At 31.0% G+C, this 18,752-nt stretch overlaps 1 protein-coding gene across 1 annotated transcript in view; it reads left to right on the top strand.

Moving 5' to 3' along the window:
• Positions 1-18,752, top strand: part of Dredd (Caspase-8 Dredd) — a 61,014-nt gene that overhangs the window by 33,994 nt on the left and 8,268 nt on the right. Inside the window, exons 4-5 of the mRNA XM_075355443.1 lie at positions 7,699-7,833; positions 12,255-12,383. Coding sequence (XP_075211558.1) covers positions 7,699-7,833; positions 12,255-12,383 — 264 coding nt within the window. The remainder of the gene's footprint in view (positions 1-7,698; positions 7,834-12,254; positions 12,384-18,752) is intronic.

Raw genomic sequence — 18,752 nt, 5'->3', positions numbered from 1 at the left:
TGTTGAGCATACACACGCACTCGCACAATACATACTTGTGTGAGAGTGTGGCCACCTCCTGTTCCTCCCACCGGTGTATACCAATCCATCCCCACCCTGCGCAATTGACTTGTGTGTTTACACTTTCTTAACTTTGAACACATAACTTATGATATTGTCAAAACATTGGTTGAAACTTTCATAATATATAAAAAGTCATACTCTCTTACCATTGATCCTTGATAGATATTGTCAGTATTATGGCTGTAATAGTGGTTGTTTGGGAACATAATTGTCACACTGCATATATTGTAAGGTATGATAACAAATGTATACTTCAAATTATATTTTAAGTTTTTTATTGTGATATTTTGTATGATTGTATTTAGCTGATGATTTTTACAAGATTTTTAGTGAGGGAATCTATAATAAAGCATTAATGTATATGCTTTACTGAGAAATATTATTTTTAAACTAAGGTTTTTGGTGAGACTTATTCTGCAAACCTTTAAATGTTTAAATAAATGATTAATTTGTTTGCTTACATTAGTGGGTAACAAGGTGTATATTGTACCATTATTTGTATACACTACTTGTTTTAAGTGAAGTATCATTTGTAACCATAAAAAATTAAATGTGCACTAGCTCTGGATACCCTTTATTAAGTTGTAATCTCTTGTACACAATGAACATAAAATAATTTGGGGTAGCACTAGTTCATAGCACAAATTTTAGGGATATGTTGAGAAATTATATTGATAGCACTGCAACGTTCTCAGCTGCTGTTTGAGTCTCTTCCATTTCAGCCCAGATAGAAAGAGTACAGATATTTGTTTGACTTTGAAAGAACACAATCATAGCAGCCCCTTCATTTTGGTTTCCAAGAAACCCTGAACTGTCACCTTCTAATTTCTTCATGTAGAGATACATAAAAACATTTGTTTACAACAATTGCACAACATAAATTCCTAAAAAAAGATTTAATATTAAATTTATAATACTAAAAATCATAGTTCTTTTTTGTTTAAGGGAGCATTTCTTTGACCTTACCTTTAATCTCCCAGCCCATTTTTCCCTCCTTCTGATCTTCTGTTGAAGAAGTTGACTTATACAAGACACAGTTCAGAAGTAAGGAGCGATTGGTAACAAAATAAGAACACTTGAAAAAATTGATAATATATTAATAGTTTTTAAATTACTACATATTTACTTTATTTTCCTACTATTTATTTCCTAAATATCACCACTTCAGTCCAAACACTTTTGATATCATGAAACAAGTACCTTCAAAGCCACTGCATAAAATTCTACTGTCAGGGATTGTAAACACTTTTGCACAGAAATTTTCAACTCTTTACTTTCCTCAAATCATTGAGATGCAAATAAGTTTTTGAGGAGTAGGAAGAGATGGTAGTTACTGCGCTTGAGATCAGGACTGTAATGTGAATGATCAAAAATCTCCTATCTGAATTTTTGAATTGTTTCTGTTGTTATTGCAGCCATGTATATCATGCAGCCTAATGTGTGCATTATCATGAAAAAGAACAATTTCTGATTTCAGCAGTCACCATTGTTGATTTTGAATGGCACGACGCAGTTTAGAAAATGTTTCATGATAGACTTGTGATATGATGGATGTTCCAGGTTCCATGAAATCAATTGAAAGCACATCCTTTTGGTCCCAGAATACAGTTTCCATGATTTTCTTTCAAGATTTTGTTTGACTTTTTAAGTTTAGATGAACCGGAGTAACAGCATTGCATAGATTGTTATTCCGTCTCAGCATTGTTGTGTGCAATCTATATTCTGTCACCATTGACGATATGGGGAAAAAATTGTCTTCCTCATGATTAAAGTGATCACGAAAAGCAAGTGTAAATGTCATTCAGTGATCTTTGTGAGCACTTGTCAACATTTTTAGCATCTCTTGTGCACACAGTTTCCAATAGTGCAGAATGAGTGTCAGGTCATGATTCTCAACAATGTTGTCTTTGAAACTTATGGACATTTTAGAAGATTTTTAATTGTAACGTGATGATGATTTTTCTCGCTTTTGCATTCACCTGTTCAATGAGATTGTCAGTCTGGACACTAGGCCTGTCACTTCTCTGTTCATTGTGAACATTTGAACAGCCTTCCTTAAACTCATGACACCACTGCCTCACTTTTCTTCACTCAGTTTGGTTGTCCATATGTTTTACAGTATTGGCAGTGAATTTCAGCATCAGTATGTTCTGCATTTAGAAATATAACACTGGGGAACAAAAAATAATTTTTTTTGTCTCGGGAAGAAAAATATGTGATTCTAATATTTTCTCTCCTGAATTCAAATATGATATTGGTTTTTTCCATCACTCAAGGTTTCCGAGAGACAGGCATTTATAATTCAAACATTTTAATACTTTCTGCATTCTTAACTACACAATATTCGAACATTTGACTCATCTAGAACATAAGAAATGTCAATTTTCTGCTATATTTGGCCTGTGGAGCATCCCTCTTGGTGGTCCAACAATAATCGGCCAGCATATTAGGATTCCATTTGTCTTCATACCTTTCTTCAAATTGCCTGATTTTGATTGAAATCTCCTGATAAAGTGTTCCCTGTGCTCGTCACTCCCTGCGCCAAGATTTTCCAGGAAAGAAATCTAGATGCGAATGCAGGAAGTGGACTTTTAAGGACATATTACAACCCAAATTTTTATAAGATGTTATAAGATCGTTGACAATATTACTGTAATTTTCCGCCTTTGAAGTTGCAGAGAACTCTGTAACATTTTTGAATGCTTGCCAAGCTGCCTTCTCCAATGTATTCAATAGTTCCTCAAACTTTTCATCATGCATTAGTGATCATATTTGTGGATCCACAAATATTCCTTCTTTAATTTTTGCATCACTAACTTTAGGTAACTTCTGTTTTAAGTACATGAAACCAGGAGTATTGTCCTAGTTTAGTATTAATCCTAGTTTGATATGTAAGGGAGGTAGGTACACATTTTTAGTATTATACAATGGGTCATGTTTCACATTTTTCTGTTCAGGAATGAGTGATTCACATTTAGGCCATTCTTTTCTAATTAAATGGTTTTTTCTGTCCCTATTATCCCATTTACACAAAAAACTACAGTACTTTATGTAACCAAGTTGCAGACCAAGAATAAGTGCAAGTTACCTTCAAATCATCAAATATTCCATTCATACACTGCATATTGAAGCTTTTCCAATATAAATTTAAAGTTTTCATATGTTTCTTTCATACGAACCACAGGTACTGATGGGAATTTATTGCCATTGTGCAGAAGCACAGCTTTTAAACTAGCTTTAGAGGAATCGATGAACAAGCGTCATTCTGTTGGATTATATTCATTACAAAGAGTCCCCATAAGAAAAGAAATGCCATTACAAAACACTAAGCCATTGTCATCAGAAAAATAGTCCAAATTCAGAATGATTACAATAAATACATATCTTTGTATTCTTTTTAAGAAAATTCCATCCTTTTAACTGGGAAGCAAGCATTTCAGTCTGTTTTTTGGATAACTTTAAATTTCATATGGGATCGTTTTTTTTCTTTAGTCAGTAAATGAGGCTCAGATAAACTTCTTTGTTCAAAAGTTGTATCACCAGAATCTTTCTTTTTCTTCCTTACTTCCATCAGACTCTGAGCTTTCTTCATCTGTTGTCACATGTTCTGGAGGCTTTGTTATAGACAATTCTTTGCAGTGTGGAACTGGTCTCATTGCTGATTGCAAGTTAGGGTACACCGCTGTATTTTTTGATTTTGACATAATCCCTTTAATATTTGTTAAGTAAATAACAGTCAGAAGAGTGATCTTTGGGTTCCCTGCAAATCGTAGGGGTAGCAAATGGCATGTGGCATGTGCCATTTTTCCACGTAGTAAGAAGCCTAGAACAAAGATAAACAACAGATAAGTGGGGGCCTAGGCCTTGTTTGGTTCTCGACTACACCCAAAATAAAGTTCATAACACTTTTTTACTAATGGAGTAAGGTTTTGACTTTGGGACTTGAGCATCACTTCACCACATACATAACAAAAATTGTTAGGATGATTTAAACAAACACTAGGCATTGTATAACCAATGATTTATTAAAAGAAATAAAGTTGTAAGTACGTAATACACAACAATTCATACACTCAAAGCACTCACAATGATGTGTTTACTGGTTCACTACTGTCTCACAACTGGCATCGTTCTGATGAATGTGTGCTATACTAGATCATGTTTGTACATGTCTGAACCTGCACAACAGTAGCAACGCTACCCTTTGAGTTAGTTCATTTGGTTCCATCATATTTACAATGCTTTAGGAGCTTTTACGTAATGGACAAATGGACAAAAAAAAATGTTTAAATTAAAGTAACCAAAAACTCTGGGTGGTGGAGAAATTCTAAATACATATTTGAAAACAGGATAAAAAACTGCTACCTATTGGTGTAATTAATGGTAACTTAGTGTTGTCGTGAGACAAAAATCATATTGACCAGTGTAATCAATGTTTGAATTTCACAACTGACAGGATTTGTTTGTTATCACACTCATTTTAACACACTATCTCAAAAGGCAAACAACAATGAACTGACAGCAGTGTGGTGGTTACATCCCCCAACAGACCACTTAAACAAGCTACAGATATTTAAAGCATAATTATCTGTTCATGCATATTGTACATGCACAGACCAATCAGTTTTGCCAATCGTTATTTAAAACTCATTGGCCCTTGCTTTTGAATCACACCTCATAAATTACAATATTGTAATGCACTTTGGCTTTAAAAATATCTTGATTAAAATAATTCTCTTATTGTCTATGTCTAATAAAAATCTTTTTGGCCCACTCTCCTATTCATTACTCTTCCTGCTAATGGATATCCATCTTTTTAATTCATATTACTTATCTATATTCCCCTGACCAAAAATTTTGTACATGTGTACATCTTACTATCTGCTCATCAATATCTGGCATATCTAGCTTTAAACCACCTGTTCATCATGAACACTGCTTTTATTTCAGTTTCTAATAATTTTTTTTATTTTCTGAACCACATCTTGAATAATCCCAAACACAAATCTGAGTGGAGAACTATTTTACTTGTAGAATATTTTACGAAAGAACTAGTCATTATAATGATATATCAAAAAAAGAAAAGAAACATTCTTTGAAGAACATTTTCTCAGCCACACAATGTTCAGAACTTAAAATAAATAAGTTTTAAGCTTGTTCAGGTCGTATCAACATAAATTAGTTACCACCCCCAAGGAATGCTGGTCACCTTTCAGGAATTGTCTCTTTTTTTTGTCTGACTATGCACATATATATTTGTTACAGTATTAGCACCTTCATTATAGCTATCTGCTTCTAAAAAGGCATACCATCTTCTGAGTGAGAGGTATGAAAACTTATTTATTGGCAGCTAACACTTGTCTATGAAACAGTGTGCTTATCAACTTTACTTTCTTTATGAGTACTGTCCACTTCCTTAGACAGTAGTAGCCCACCAACCCTCACATACTGCTTCTCCATATCCATGACCACTTATTTGGATTGCTCCTTATCTGAACCTAACCATCATACTAATAGCCTTTACCCTATTGAAATCTGGAGATGTGCCCTTTTAAGCTGATAATTGATAGGGCAAGTCTACTATTGCTCTAACTTTTCTGGATGTGTTGGAGGAAGATGTAAAAATGCAATAACATGTGGACTGTATCAATATTCATTTATTAATAGGTGCTACTGCATCCCCGCCAGGTTTGTAAATTTAAAGTTATAAATGAAGAAATATACCGTTAGAATACAAATATAATGTATTAAGACTGAATATTACACAAGAAAAAAATTACATCATGTTGAAACTAGCAGCCACAAATAACAAGAAATTATTAAAAAAAAAACAAATGTTTCTATTTATTTATTATTTGTTTGCTAAACAACTTATATTAATTGTTTTACTAATTTGACAGTGGCGCTATCTCCAACAGGATGTATTCATAAAAAACTTACATAATACTTTGTTGTATCCTTCATACAAAATAGACATGTTTACTTGGTCTAGTGGATTTGATAAAAGCTCTAAAGTATATTATATTGTTTTTTAGGTGTTTAGACTGATCAGCTACTTAATAAATGTAGAACATGTTAAAACATTATTCACAATAGTAGGATTGAAATATAATCTCTATTAAAGGCTCACTATTGTTGAAATAATCACTGAAAAAATCGTAATATTTAGTGAGGGTAAAGATAAAAGTCAATATTTTAACACGTAAGTTCTGTTCAAAACGTTTCTTACCGTAATTTGTTTCTCACATAGTGTTTGTATGCGAATAGTAAAATCTTGATATTATGCATGTTGATATTATCTATGTTTTTTTGAAACCTCATAGAGTACAGTTGTCCAGCACCACTATATTTGCTAGTATAACAGATGTTTTGTATTTTTTACATAATGGCAGAACACACTGAACAGTGTTACTGCATAAAGTAATACTAAGAGCATGGTAATTCCCAAAGTAAAACAGTTCAAAAGATTAAAAGCTTTTGGAAAATTTGTACTTAATTCAAATTTTTTTTAAATCTGACAAAATTGCACTTAAGCAGATTTTTGTGATAACAAATATTGAAAACTAATGCAACTGTTGTCAAAATGGCTATGCTGCAGCTGATACTGACCAGTGTACCTGTAGACCATCAGCAAACCTAAATCCAAATGTCAGCAATATGCACAGATAATGGAAAATTATCAGCTTACAATCTGAAAATTGTGAATGCCATTAGCATTATCAATGGCTCCATATACAGTTTTAATAGAGCATGTAAAGTGCAGCTGCAAAATTTACACTACAGTCATCCCCCCTTTTGCTTGAACAAAAGAGATCTGTTTTGATGCACAAACATGCTGGAGCGGCACCAATAGTGATCACAACTTCCTAAGGCAGTGATAATTGGTGATGAATCTTGGGTGTATAGGTACAATCCAGAAACCAAAGCTCGGTCATTACAGTGGAAATCACCATTAACACTCTGCCAGAGAAAGCAAGGCAAGCAGGACCAAAGTTAAAGTGGTACTGACTTTTTGTTTTGCTATAACGGAGTTGTACATCATGAATATGCACCAGAAGACCAAACTGTCAACAAACAGTACAATCTTGAGGTTCTGTGTCAACTTTATGCTGCAATTTATGAATTGGGCAAGTGGTAGTTGCATCACAATAATGCACCAGCACATTTGTTAAATTTAATCCAAGATTTCTTGGTCAAGCACAGACATGGTGACTCCTTTTGGTTTCTGGTTCTTTCCTGAGCTAAAGATGCTGCTGAAAGGGTCCTAATTTAGTAATCAGGAGAATATTTTAACAGACGCAACAGCATGGTTGGTCATTATTTCAAAAGAGGAGTAAAAAAAAATGTTTCTAAGAATGGAAGGACCATATTTAAGTGTGGTGACCAGGGGACTATTTTGAAGAATACTAGTACAAAGTATTGAAAGACCTGGGATATGACAGGTACATTGAGATAAAAGCATTCAATTTAAAACAAAGTTAAGCAGTGAAGTTCATCAACCAAATTAGTTAAGACTGAAAAGATATATTAAGAAACTATTAATGATTACAGTAATGTAGAATTAAATTTATACCAATATATTATTTTTATGTTAAATGTACTGAAATTTTAGATATTTTTCTGTTTTTTTTTCAGGTCATGTATATGGTTGTAATAGCATTGCAGTATCAATTGATACTGTTAAGAGAACAGTGTTAGAATGTAGAAATGTTATTGGTAAACCTAAAGGAATTATAATTCAAGCTTGCCAAGGAACTGCACGTCAAGAAGGTATTATATAGTATGCTTACAAGTAACAACTTAAAAACAACACATTGATTTAAAAATAAGTTTATAGTCTTAATAAAATAATTTTCATGTGGTTTTACTGTCTATGGTAACAAGATCTCTTTTATTGATGTAAGAAGTACAAGTCTTTTAATAAGCAAAATAACTAACAGTTAATTTTGGTGACTGCATTAGTGTTAATACAGTTTGTTTAATTGTTTGACACTATTTTTATTTGTCCCCTCCATTGTCCTCTACAGTGACATGGTAATGTCTCCACCTTTCATTTTATAGTTTCTGAATTTAAATCTAAGTTACAAGGCATTTTTCAAATTTTAAATAATCATACTGCATTCTTCTTTGCTGGTATTGGAAAGGATGTCTTGTAAAAGAAGATTAACCACACATCTCAGGAATGGTCGACCTGAAACTGTACAAGACTGCACTTCATTTACATTCTTACTTATCATCCTCTGAAGTAATACCTTATGGTGGTTCCAGAGGATAAATGGAAAAAGAGTTGTAAAAGAACATAACCAAATTTATTCTATTATTATGACCGAATTTAACATACTGGTCATGTTGTATCAGAAGGATTGGGCAAGATTATATTTTTCTTTTGGAAATCTGGGAAAACTAGAGATGATTTTACAAGAATATTGTTAAAATATCATATTAAGCAATAACAATTCTTTATGAATACTATGTATGCCTTTTTTATTGGCATGTAAAACTAATATAATGTATTCATTTTATTTTTACCCTTTTTATAAAGATAAAATACATACATTTACAGGATGTCTTGTTAAGAAATAGCATATTTCTGACATGTTCTAAAAGAAAAACAGAAAAATTTCATAAAAACATGTCCTAAAAGACTTTATATTCAAAATATAGCTTGCAATAAATTTCACACAAATTTCAGCTCCATGGATAAAATAAATTGTACTAAAATTATTGAAATTTAAATTAGGGGATGGATAAATTTGATAATTTCATCTGGTTTTGACCTGAAAAATTAAATAAATCAGATCTCAGATTTGTAATTTTCTAGTAATTATAATTTCCTTGAAAATTATTGTAAAACATTAAAAAAAAATTGTTGCAAAACAAAATTTTTTAGGTTTGATGTGCTATAACTTCATTAAATTTCCATTGAGCACAATTTCAAAAAAAAATATTTTTAAAGAATTTAATTTTACATATCTATGATACTGAGAAAATATATTGTAAGTAATCTCAAGTGGACATAGAGAGTGTGAAATTTGACTTATTAAAAACAAAATGTCATTATTTTAAATTTCCACTTCATTGTTTACACAATGGTCAATATAAAATTCTTTTGGTAACTTTTGGTAAAATGTGTCAAAATTATCTGTATAATTTCAGCTGAGTTGATTCTTGTCGCTTCTTCTTTTTTTCTAATTCTTTTTGTTCATATACTAATAATTTATGTGATCCTAGAGATCATTGGTGTAGTTCAGATGACTTAGGAGGCTGCTGTGCCTCACCTGATGCAATTGTTTGTAAACTTCAAATAATTTCTACCTTGATAAAAATTAGGAGGAGCCCTCTTGTGTTGAAAAATCATTTCTTGGTATTAGAAGAATATCAAAAGGAGATAGCAGATAATTTTGTAAGAAATTTAAGTACACATTGCCATAAGATGATCTTCAAAAATAATTGGTTCAATAATATGCTCGTCAGTAATACTGTCATGGATTTTCAAAACTCCAATAATGATTATTTCATGTATTAACTTAAAATTTCTTGAAAAAACGACCTCATCAGTAAATAAAATAGAATTTACTATGTGACAGTTGTCTTGAAGCCAATGGTAGAAATTTAGACACATTCAGAAGTCTCCAGGAAATAAATATTGAGCCTCCTGCAAGTGTTACAGGTTAGTATTTTCTTTATAAAGTATTCACCGTATTATATTCTGTGATAAACCAGTTCTGAGCCCCTGGGCTGCATTGAACTTTCCGAATTAAGTTCTGCTCTTCATCGATATGATATTATTCTTGGGGTTTAACAGAATATGCAAGAACCAAGCAAAATCTTGCTTAGGTACATGTAGAGAATCTATTAGTATTTTATAAGTGTGAAGCCAGTTAACATGTAAAATAAAAATGGCTACTTATGATTTGAAATATTTTCAGTTAAAAAAAATTATTTTTTCTAAAATTTTTGTAAAAATCAACAATATCTATTAGGCTAAAACGTATTTTTAGTATCGCTATTTAGTTTATTAATGATTTTGTACTAATATTTCACTAATTTTATATTAATAGTAAATAAATAGATATTTAGATAAATTAGATGTTTTCTAATTATTGAAAATACAGTCACAAATATTCAAAAATCTGTGTTCAAGGTAACATTACTCTTTTTTTCACTTCATTCACATTGCCTGTTGCGTTTTCTCCTTTTCTTTCACATAATTGAAATTAAATTATTGATTGTTTACATGGGTTGCCTCTTGAGTTTTTTGAACCACTAAATTCAATGGCTTGATAACTGTATTTGTGTTGAAGATGAATGAAAATTATTTTCATTAAAAAAAAATTATTTCTTTTTGTTATTAATCTTGAATGGAAAAAATTGATTTTATTAGCTTTTAAAATGGTAAATGAAATAAAACCGTTAAAAATAAACTGATGTAAAACTCAAATATAAACAATAGCAGATGCACATAAATAAATAAACTAATAATGTTACCCTTATAAATTAAAATATTATATTGCTGATTCCTTTTTTATTCTTCTATTCAACATTTACATTAAATTATTTTAGGAATATATTCTGAATCATTTATTAATAGGATTATGAAGTAAATCTTATTATTTTCCAATAATTTTATAAAATATTCTTGTAGGTGCTAAAAAATACATGCAAAAATACTACATCCAATATGATAATGAATGTACTATTATATTATTGAAATTATACAAATTAGTTTTGAGAAATTAAACTTTTAGATTTTATAAAATTTTCTTGCCTATCTTTGAAAAGTTGTAGCTTTTGATTTCTACTCTAACTAATTGCAACTGATTTCATTACGTGAATAAAAGAAAATATAAGTAAAATAAATCTTGAAAAAAGAAATAAATCTTGAAAAGAAAACTACCAAACTATTTACTTAAAATTATAAAAGTTTCTGACATAGACCATGGGAAAAATTAGCTTATCTGTTAGCTTTCTACCTTAGTCTCCTTCAAAGAAGTTCTCTTATGACTTTACTGCTTAACCATGCAGTCCTCCATTCTTGGAAACATTTTTCATAATCCTGTTAGAATTGCTACTAACTGTATTATTACATTTGTCATTATGCACTCCTCAGAATGTGTAAATAAGAGACCCTTTCAGAAACATCTTCATATTGGGGAACAAACAAAATTCATAAGGAGTCATGTCTAGAAATGGGCCTGGTAAGCTGGAGGAATTCCACGCTTGCCAAAATAATCCTGGATTGGATGTGATGAATGAGCAAATGTTATAATGAAACTCCTGCTTGCATGATTTCTATTGGTCTGACCTTTTACGCTGAATTGCATCATGAAGATTTGGCTCAGAACCTCTAGACAGAACTGTTTGTTGACAGTTTGGTTTTCTAGCATGTAATCATGATGCATCACTCCACCATAATAAAAGAAAAATAAATAGTCATCACTTTCACTTTGCTCCTCATGTGTCTTGGTTTCTTGATCTGCTTGTACACCCAAAATTCATTATTGATTGTCATAGTTTTAAGTTAGGATCACTGTTGGTGCACTACAGCATGCCTTGTGTGTCAAAACAGGTCTCTCTCTACCCATGGAGAATCAGCTTTGGAAAAATTTTGTAGTCACTCTGTGCATGCACAAATTGTTTCTTAAAATCATGTATAAAGAGAACCATTGCTAGTTCCAATCCATTTTGTAGTTTTTCAGATGGTCAACTGATGATTTTTCCCATTGTCTGTGTATTTTGTTAATGACATTGGGATGTAGGCTTGTTAATGATCTACTGGTATGCTGGTTAATATCAGCTAAAGTTCAGTCGTTTTGCTAGCAGTTATATCACACAAAGTTTAAAATTATTTAAATACTTTTTGAGAAAAAGTATATTACTGGACATTACTTCTTGAACAAAAAAGTTAAAAAAAAAAACAAGAACAAAAAACAAAAAAGTCAAAAATAGTTTATAAAAAACTGTGAATATTTTATTGTTTTATAACTTTTGTAATGATAACTGTAAAATTTAGTGCTATAGTGTCAGAGGTCTTAACCTTCAGTTAATTTATGAATTCTGTTTGATTCCTGTTTTATCCAAATTTTTTACAAGTTATTTTTATATAAGTTATTCATGATGCAGTAGTGATTCTTGTATTATTTCTAGAAGAATAATTAATGTTAGCATTGTTTTTTTTTTTTTTGTTTTAGTTGTCACGGCAGATGGTCCAAATGATAGGTATGTTAATGGTTCCATTCCTAGATTCCATGGTGAATGTGACTTATTTGTGGGTTTAGCATCTGTTGCTGGTCATGTAGCATATCGGAATAGTAAAAGTGGTGAGTAATTAATCCCTTATGTACATCTAGAAAAAAAAGATCATTAGTTAATTCTTCAAAGAAAAATGTGGTGAATTCTAGATTATATATTGTTTTAAGACTAAAATTAATTTAAAGTAATAAATTATCACAAAAAATATTAAGAATACCCATTAAAAACATATTTTTTTTAAATATACTATTTTAATTTAAAAAAAAAATGGGTTAAAATATATTTAGTAGAATAAAATGGGCCTTCTGTAGCCTTTTAACAAGCCTTAATCTGTAAGGTATTGACTGGATCAGCTTCTTACACTCTTCATGCATCACTTGTCATAAGGTTCAGTTTGCCAGTCTGGATTTCATTTTCTTGCTTGACTTCTACTTCACCTATTGATAATCAATAGTGTTCTAAATGTTTTCAGTTGGACTGAGGATGGACTGCTTGGTGACCTAGGAAACAGCTCGATATCCTGAACAGCAAATCATCTTCTGGTTTACACAGATCTGTGTCATGAAGCATTGTCCTGCTGCAAGATGTAATTTTTCCTGAGAATACTCTGAGGAGAGGAAATTAACACTTCCTGCATATTTTTGCAGTATTTAACACTGTTCATTGCACCATTAACTTATATTCTCCAGATCCATGAGATATGATGCAACCCTAGATCATTATAGCATTCCCATTTTTGGTGGACTGCCAGAGTGACACAAGTTGACAGAAAAGTTTTTCCTGCAAACTTTGTTGATGAAATAGCTCAAAATGACGTACATCTAATTTAATAACTCTTCTAAACTTCTTTGAGCCATCTTAATAGTTCTTTAAAAAGTGAAGTTTTTTTGTGATTATCAATTGTAGATTGCAAAATAGAAGCCTGAGCCTGCCTCATTCAATCTGTCCAACCCAGCTTAGTTATATTTACATTATCACAAAAGGTCTTAAGTCTCCTTAAAAGATCTCTACAGCCAACATTTCTATTTTTTTTTCTGAAGATGCTTACAGTCTTATCTCAGCTGTATTTTCCTTGGACAGCCTCTGCTAAGGCACTCAGTCACCGTTCGATACTAATTATAAATTGGTAGCTTATTGATCACATGTTTTGATCACTGCCAGAAATGAACTATTTGTTTTATGATTAAACTTATTTGCTTCTTAATCTCATTTGAAATTGGGTTTTTACACATATTGCCTCCAACATAAAATTTTTATACAATAACATTAAAATTGGCTAGTTGAAAGAAAAAGGTGAAACAGGTGTCCAGTCCACTTTCATAGACATATAAAATAAAAGTTTTCTACCACATGAAAGAAGGCAAGGAATTAAAATTTCTATTAAAAACAATCGCTTTTTCAAATTTTTTGTCATAATTTCATAAAATTAAATTTAGAACTAATTCATAAAGAAAGTAAAATTGTGTTCAGTGAACAGAAAAAGTATGTACAATGATACACATATTGCCAATTGATATAAAAAAATATGGGAATAGAGATCCAGGTTCTTCAAGAAAGTGGTGAATGTAAGAAAAGGCTGTTTCTGCCAAAGCAGAACAAGAAGAGGAAGTGCATATCAGAAAAAAATTAAAGAACATTCACACAAAACAATTAAATCATCTGCCAGTTTAAATATTTTGGTACATTAACCAACTAAACGTTTTACAGTAATGCAGTGAACATTGTGGTTAAAGAAAAGTTCCTGTAAGCCAATTAAATTGAAAGATAGGCTATATTTTAAAAATTTGATTCCTGTAAAAATTCCCCAAAAAATTGTAATTCTAAATTTAAACTTCTATCTAGAACTTGAAATTTCTTGGGTTCTTTTAAGTGATAACAAAATTTTATTTTACATGCTTGTGGAAGTGGATTGTACAACTGTTTCATCTTTTCCTCCCAATTGGCTGATGTTATTGTTATTACTCTTTTATGGTTATTGGTGAATATAGTTTATATGGAAAAAAATACAAGGCATGTTTTTTTATAGTAAGGTCTAGTTTGAATTTATTACCTGTATACATGATGTAAACAGATGGTGTAGCTCAGTTATTTCAGTCAATAATCAACTATGAGCCAGAAGTTTAGTTAGATTGTTAGTTGTTTTTATTCATGCATTTATAACGAGTGCTATAATTCATGATCCTGACAAGTGTGCAGTACAAGGAGTAATCCATTTTTTGATGGCAAAAAATAATATTGTAGCTGAAATTCACTGGCAAATTTTTGGCATTTACGGAGTGAATATTATGAGTGATGCTAAAGTAAGAAAGTGGCACTGTTCATTGCAAGAAGTATGAATTAACATTCATAATGAAGAACTTAGCGATCAGCCATTATTGATTATGGATAATTTGATTGAAAAACTTTATAAAAAAAAATTAAGAAAACCAATACTTACCTCACAATGTCTATTTCACAATTTTTTATTTAAGAAGTTTTAACTGAAAAATTTGGCTATAAAAAATTGTGTGGCAGCTGCATGCCAAAGATTTTAACCAACATACACAAGGAAATTATCTTACTACAGTGCCTGAATTTTTGCTGAATTACAAAAATTTTGGTGATGAATTGTTCGATCACATTATTACTGGAGTTAAAACCTGGATTTCATATTTGAATATCGAAACAAAGCAGCAGTCAGTGCAATGGTGACATACTTCATACCCTAAAACAAAGAAGCTCAAACAAGATTGTTCAGTAAAGAAGGTTATGGCTACTATTTTTTGGGGACAAAAAGGGTTTCTTCATTGTCAATGTTAGTGATTGGATCTACTGTAAATGCTGATATATATTGCAAAACATTCCCTATCCGATAAGATCCTGTCCCGTAAGATTTTTTTTTTTGTACAACTATCCCTGGCCACACATGACTAATTAGGTAATGGGGTATTTGGAAAAATTTTCAGTCATCTATCCTATAGCCCTGAATATTAGCTCCCAGTGATTTTCTTTTACTTCACCTTAAACAGTGACTTACATTACAAAGGTTTGACTATGACAAAAAAATAAAAAATTAATTACTGCATGGTGTAACTAGCGGTAGACTTTCTTGAAGAGAGAATGAAGTTTCATAGTGAAGTGCTATGAAAAATATGTTGAAGATGAAAGCAGTTATATAGAAAAGTATTTAAGAGTAGTTTTTGTTTGTAATTGATAAAGTTTGTTCATATTTTTCAGTTATGTTGTTATTTCAAAACATTAAAAACACAACTCTTTTTTATTTATTAGATTGGTTTAATTTTTTAACAGAATTTTCAGCTTTGCAAGAAATGTCAAAGACAGCAAAGATCAGCTCGCATCTCAGCCAAGCTGTATGAAATGCTGGAATTAATTTTTAGCTTTCATTTGAAAAGATTAGCTAATAATCAAGAGTAAGAAGTTGCTTGTTGTGATTTCATCTATTTGCCATAAATAAATTTTTCAAACCTGTTATTGGATTGGGAGGAATTTTATTCATATATAAATGTGTTAATCTTATATAGAACTATTTTACATGAATAATTAGATTGAACGATCAACCAGTAGTTGAAAATATCAATTGTTTCCTTGATTGGAATATGACAAACAGTACATTAAGATAGAATAACTGTCAAGAGGAGGTTAGTATTTGCTGTTTTATATTTTATATATTTTAAAATATAACAGCCCAAAATTTCAGTCTAGTTCATTAATGGCCAAAATCATTCATTAACGGACCATTGAATGGAAATGGGAGGGCATTTTTGAAAAAACAAAATATTTCTATAACTTTTATTAAGTAAAATATCGAATTCATTTAAAGTTTGTTCTTTGGATAAGGGCCTAAAGCTTATCTAAGTAAAGTTTTTTGAAATCACCAACCATTGGCCCAGGGATTGGAAAAACTTGGGTTTCAAACACAAGAAAAATCATACCTCCCTTAATAGACAGTATCGAATCGATTTGGTCGTTAGTCATCTAAACATTACCTAAAACTTTTGTCTGAAACAATTTTTGATATGACCAACCCTTATAGCAAGGGATGACCAAAATGTTGTTGGAATTGTAAGAAGATAGGGCTTGTTGTATGCTAAACATGTGAAAATTTTTTCACATGCAGCCATTGTCCTATTGAATAAATTTGATTTTTTTCTTAACTTTAAGATGGAAATCTTTTGTATCCCCTACTTATCACTGTTTAAATTTACCTCTCTGCCTTCCGGCATGCTGAAAAGGATTTTTTAATTCCAGTTAATTTTGGAATTTTAAAAAAAATTAGTTTCACAGCAATGTTTATGGACAGTTTATCCGATCTTTCGTATTTATAAAAGACCATAATTTGTTGAATTCTGAAGAAAACATTGGTTGTTATTTAATTACATTAATTGACAACCAATAACAAATAATGAATTTTGGTGAAAAGAAAATAAAAATCTGCCCACCCCTTTGCTCGGTAGGTGCAAAAAACCATTTGGGGTAAGTACTTTTTTTAAATTTCAGTCCAACAAAAATAACTATAAAATTACATAATATTACTTGTTAAACCATTTGAAATAATTATATTCTGCAGATTAAGACTGAAAATTATTTTTTAAACTACCAGCACAAGATTTCACCTTTAATTGTTTTCTAAATTTTCAGGGGTTGAAAACTAAAAATTAGGCGATGTAGCTTGTGACACTCATTGGAAGGCCCTTTAAATGACAAGTAATTTGGTAGAAATAAAATAAAAATTGGTTCTCTAGTATTGAATTTATGATTAAAAATGTGGTGTTAAGTTATGTTGGGATACAGTTTTACTGACCCAAAACATTAGGTCTGAAATCGTTTGTTCTTGTTAAAAATATGGGTTTTAGGTTTCTCCAGCATTGAAAAAATATACCAGTAAACACAGCATTATAACATCAGTTAAACATACAAAAACCAATAATAAAGTACCACTTCTTTGCTATTAACTTGTTGAAAAATTGATTACCTTGTTATAAGAAGTTATAATTTTCTGCCAATTATTGAGATCTTAGTTTTTGTGGTAAATTTTTGCAAATTGTTTTCTTTCATATTATATGTAATTGGTGGCAAAATGTATTTATTGTATTCATTTCATCATGTTTTATTTAAATTGTTATTGTTCTACCATTTGGCCTTTCATTTTTTGTCTTTAGTAAATTTGTTTTATAAATCTGGAAGAAAGGACTCAACTAATATTTAGATACGCAGAACAAAATAAATTTGCTAGAAGAACTGCCCAAGGGTTTGATGAACGATATCCAATTAAAAATGTTTCACACTCTTACACTATAAAACTTGTAAAATAATTCCAATAAACAAGATCTGTCATGAATAAGAAACATGCGGCCAAAAGGTTTTAGACAAATTAATTTTGGTTGAAATCTTGAGAAATGTAATAGCAAATCCTCTGCTCAATTCGTAAAATATCCCGTGAAAATGGGGTTTCTTATTGTTCTGTTTTTACTACATTAAAATTGAATAAATTTTTTCTGTATAAAATTAGCTGCATCACTAAGTGAATGAGGATGATGCTGACACAAGGATTGAATTCTGAAGAAATGATTCAATTAATAGATGATGCCAATTCAATTTTTACAAAAAATATTTTTTTTTCTGATGAATTCATCTTTTTTTCTAAACGGCTTTGTTAATAAACATAACTGCCGATACTGGTGCAGTGTAAATACTCATGTTTTCAATGTTGGAAACACGCAGATGCTGAAAAAATGTTTGGGCTGGGATTTACAGTGAGATCATAATGGGTCCAGTATTTATAGGTGAGAATTTGACAGGTGAAAAGTATTTGCAATTGTAATCATTAATCGCGTAGAAGATGCTGCCTCGGTCAGCCCTGAATGATATGGCTGCCGATTAACCGTCCCTCCTGGTTCATTGAGACATCATGAATCATCATGACCACTGTTTCTGGTTGCCATGACGCCCCCCCCCCCCAGAAAGGTTATCCTACCATCCCTATATCGTAATCAGGGTCCAGGTATGCACCTCATGCATAACCCCCAAATCATGCGCCTGCCTCACATACCTTGAAGTAGGGCCTTCTAATGAGTGTCACAAGCTACATCCCCTCATTTAAAAAAAATAATTTTTCAACCCTTGAAAATTTAGAAAACATTTATGGGCAAAATTCTATGTTGGCAATTTAAAAAATAATTTTCACAGTTTTAATCCACAGATTATAATTATTTCAAGTGGTTTAAGAAGTAATATCACATAATTTATAGTTATTTTTGTTGGACTGAAATTTAAAAAAAGTACTATCCCAAATGGGTTTTCAAGTGTGGGGTGGACAGATTTTAATTTTATTTTCACCGGAATTCATTATATTTTACGAGTTTTCAATTAATGTAATTAAATGTTATCATTACCATTTAAGATTTTTGAGTTGGGGTAGATGTAGCTGAAAGAGTGGT

The sequence above is a fragment of the Lycorma delicatula genome, chromosome 2, assembly GCF_047948215.1.
Source record: "Lycorma delicatula isolate Av1 chromosome 2, ASM4794821v1, whole genome shotgun sequence".
Classification (NCBI taxonomy): domain Eukaryota; kingdom Metazoa; phylum Arthropoda; class Insecta; order Hemiptera; family Fulgoridae; genus Lycorma; species Lycorma delicatula.
The sequence above is the reverse complement of the archived record's forward strand: the minus strand, read 5'-3'. Positions and strand labels throughout refer to the sequence as shown.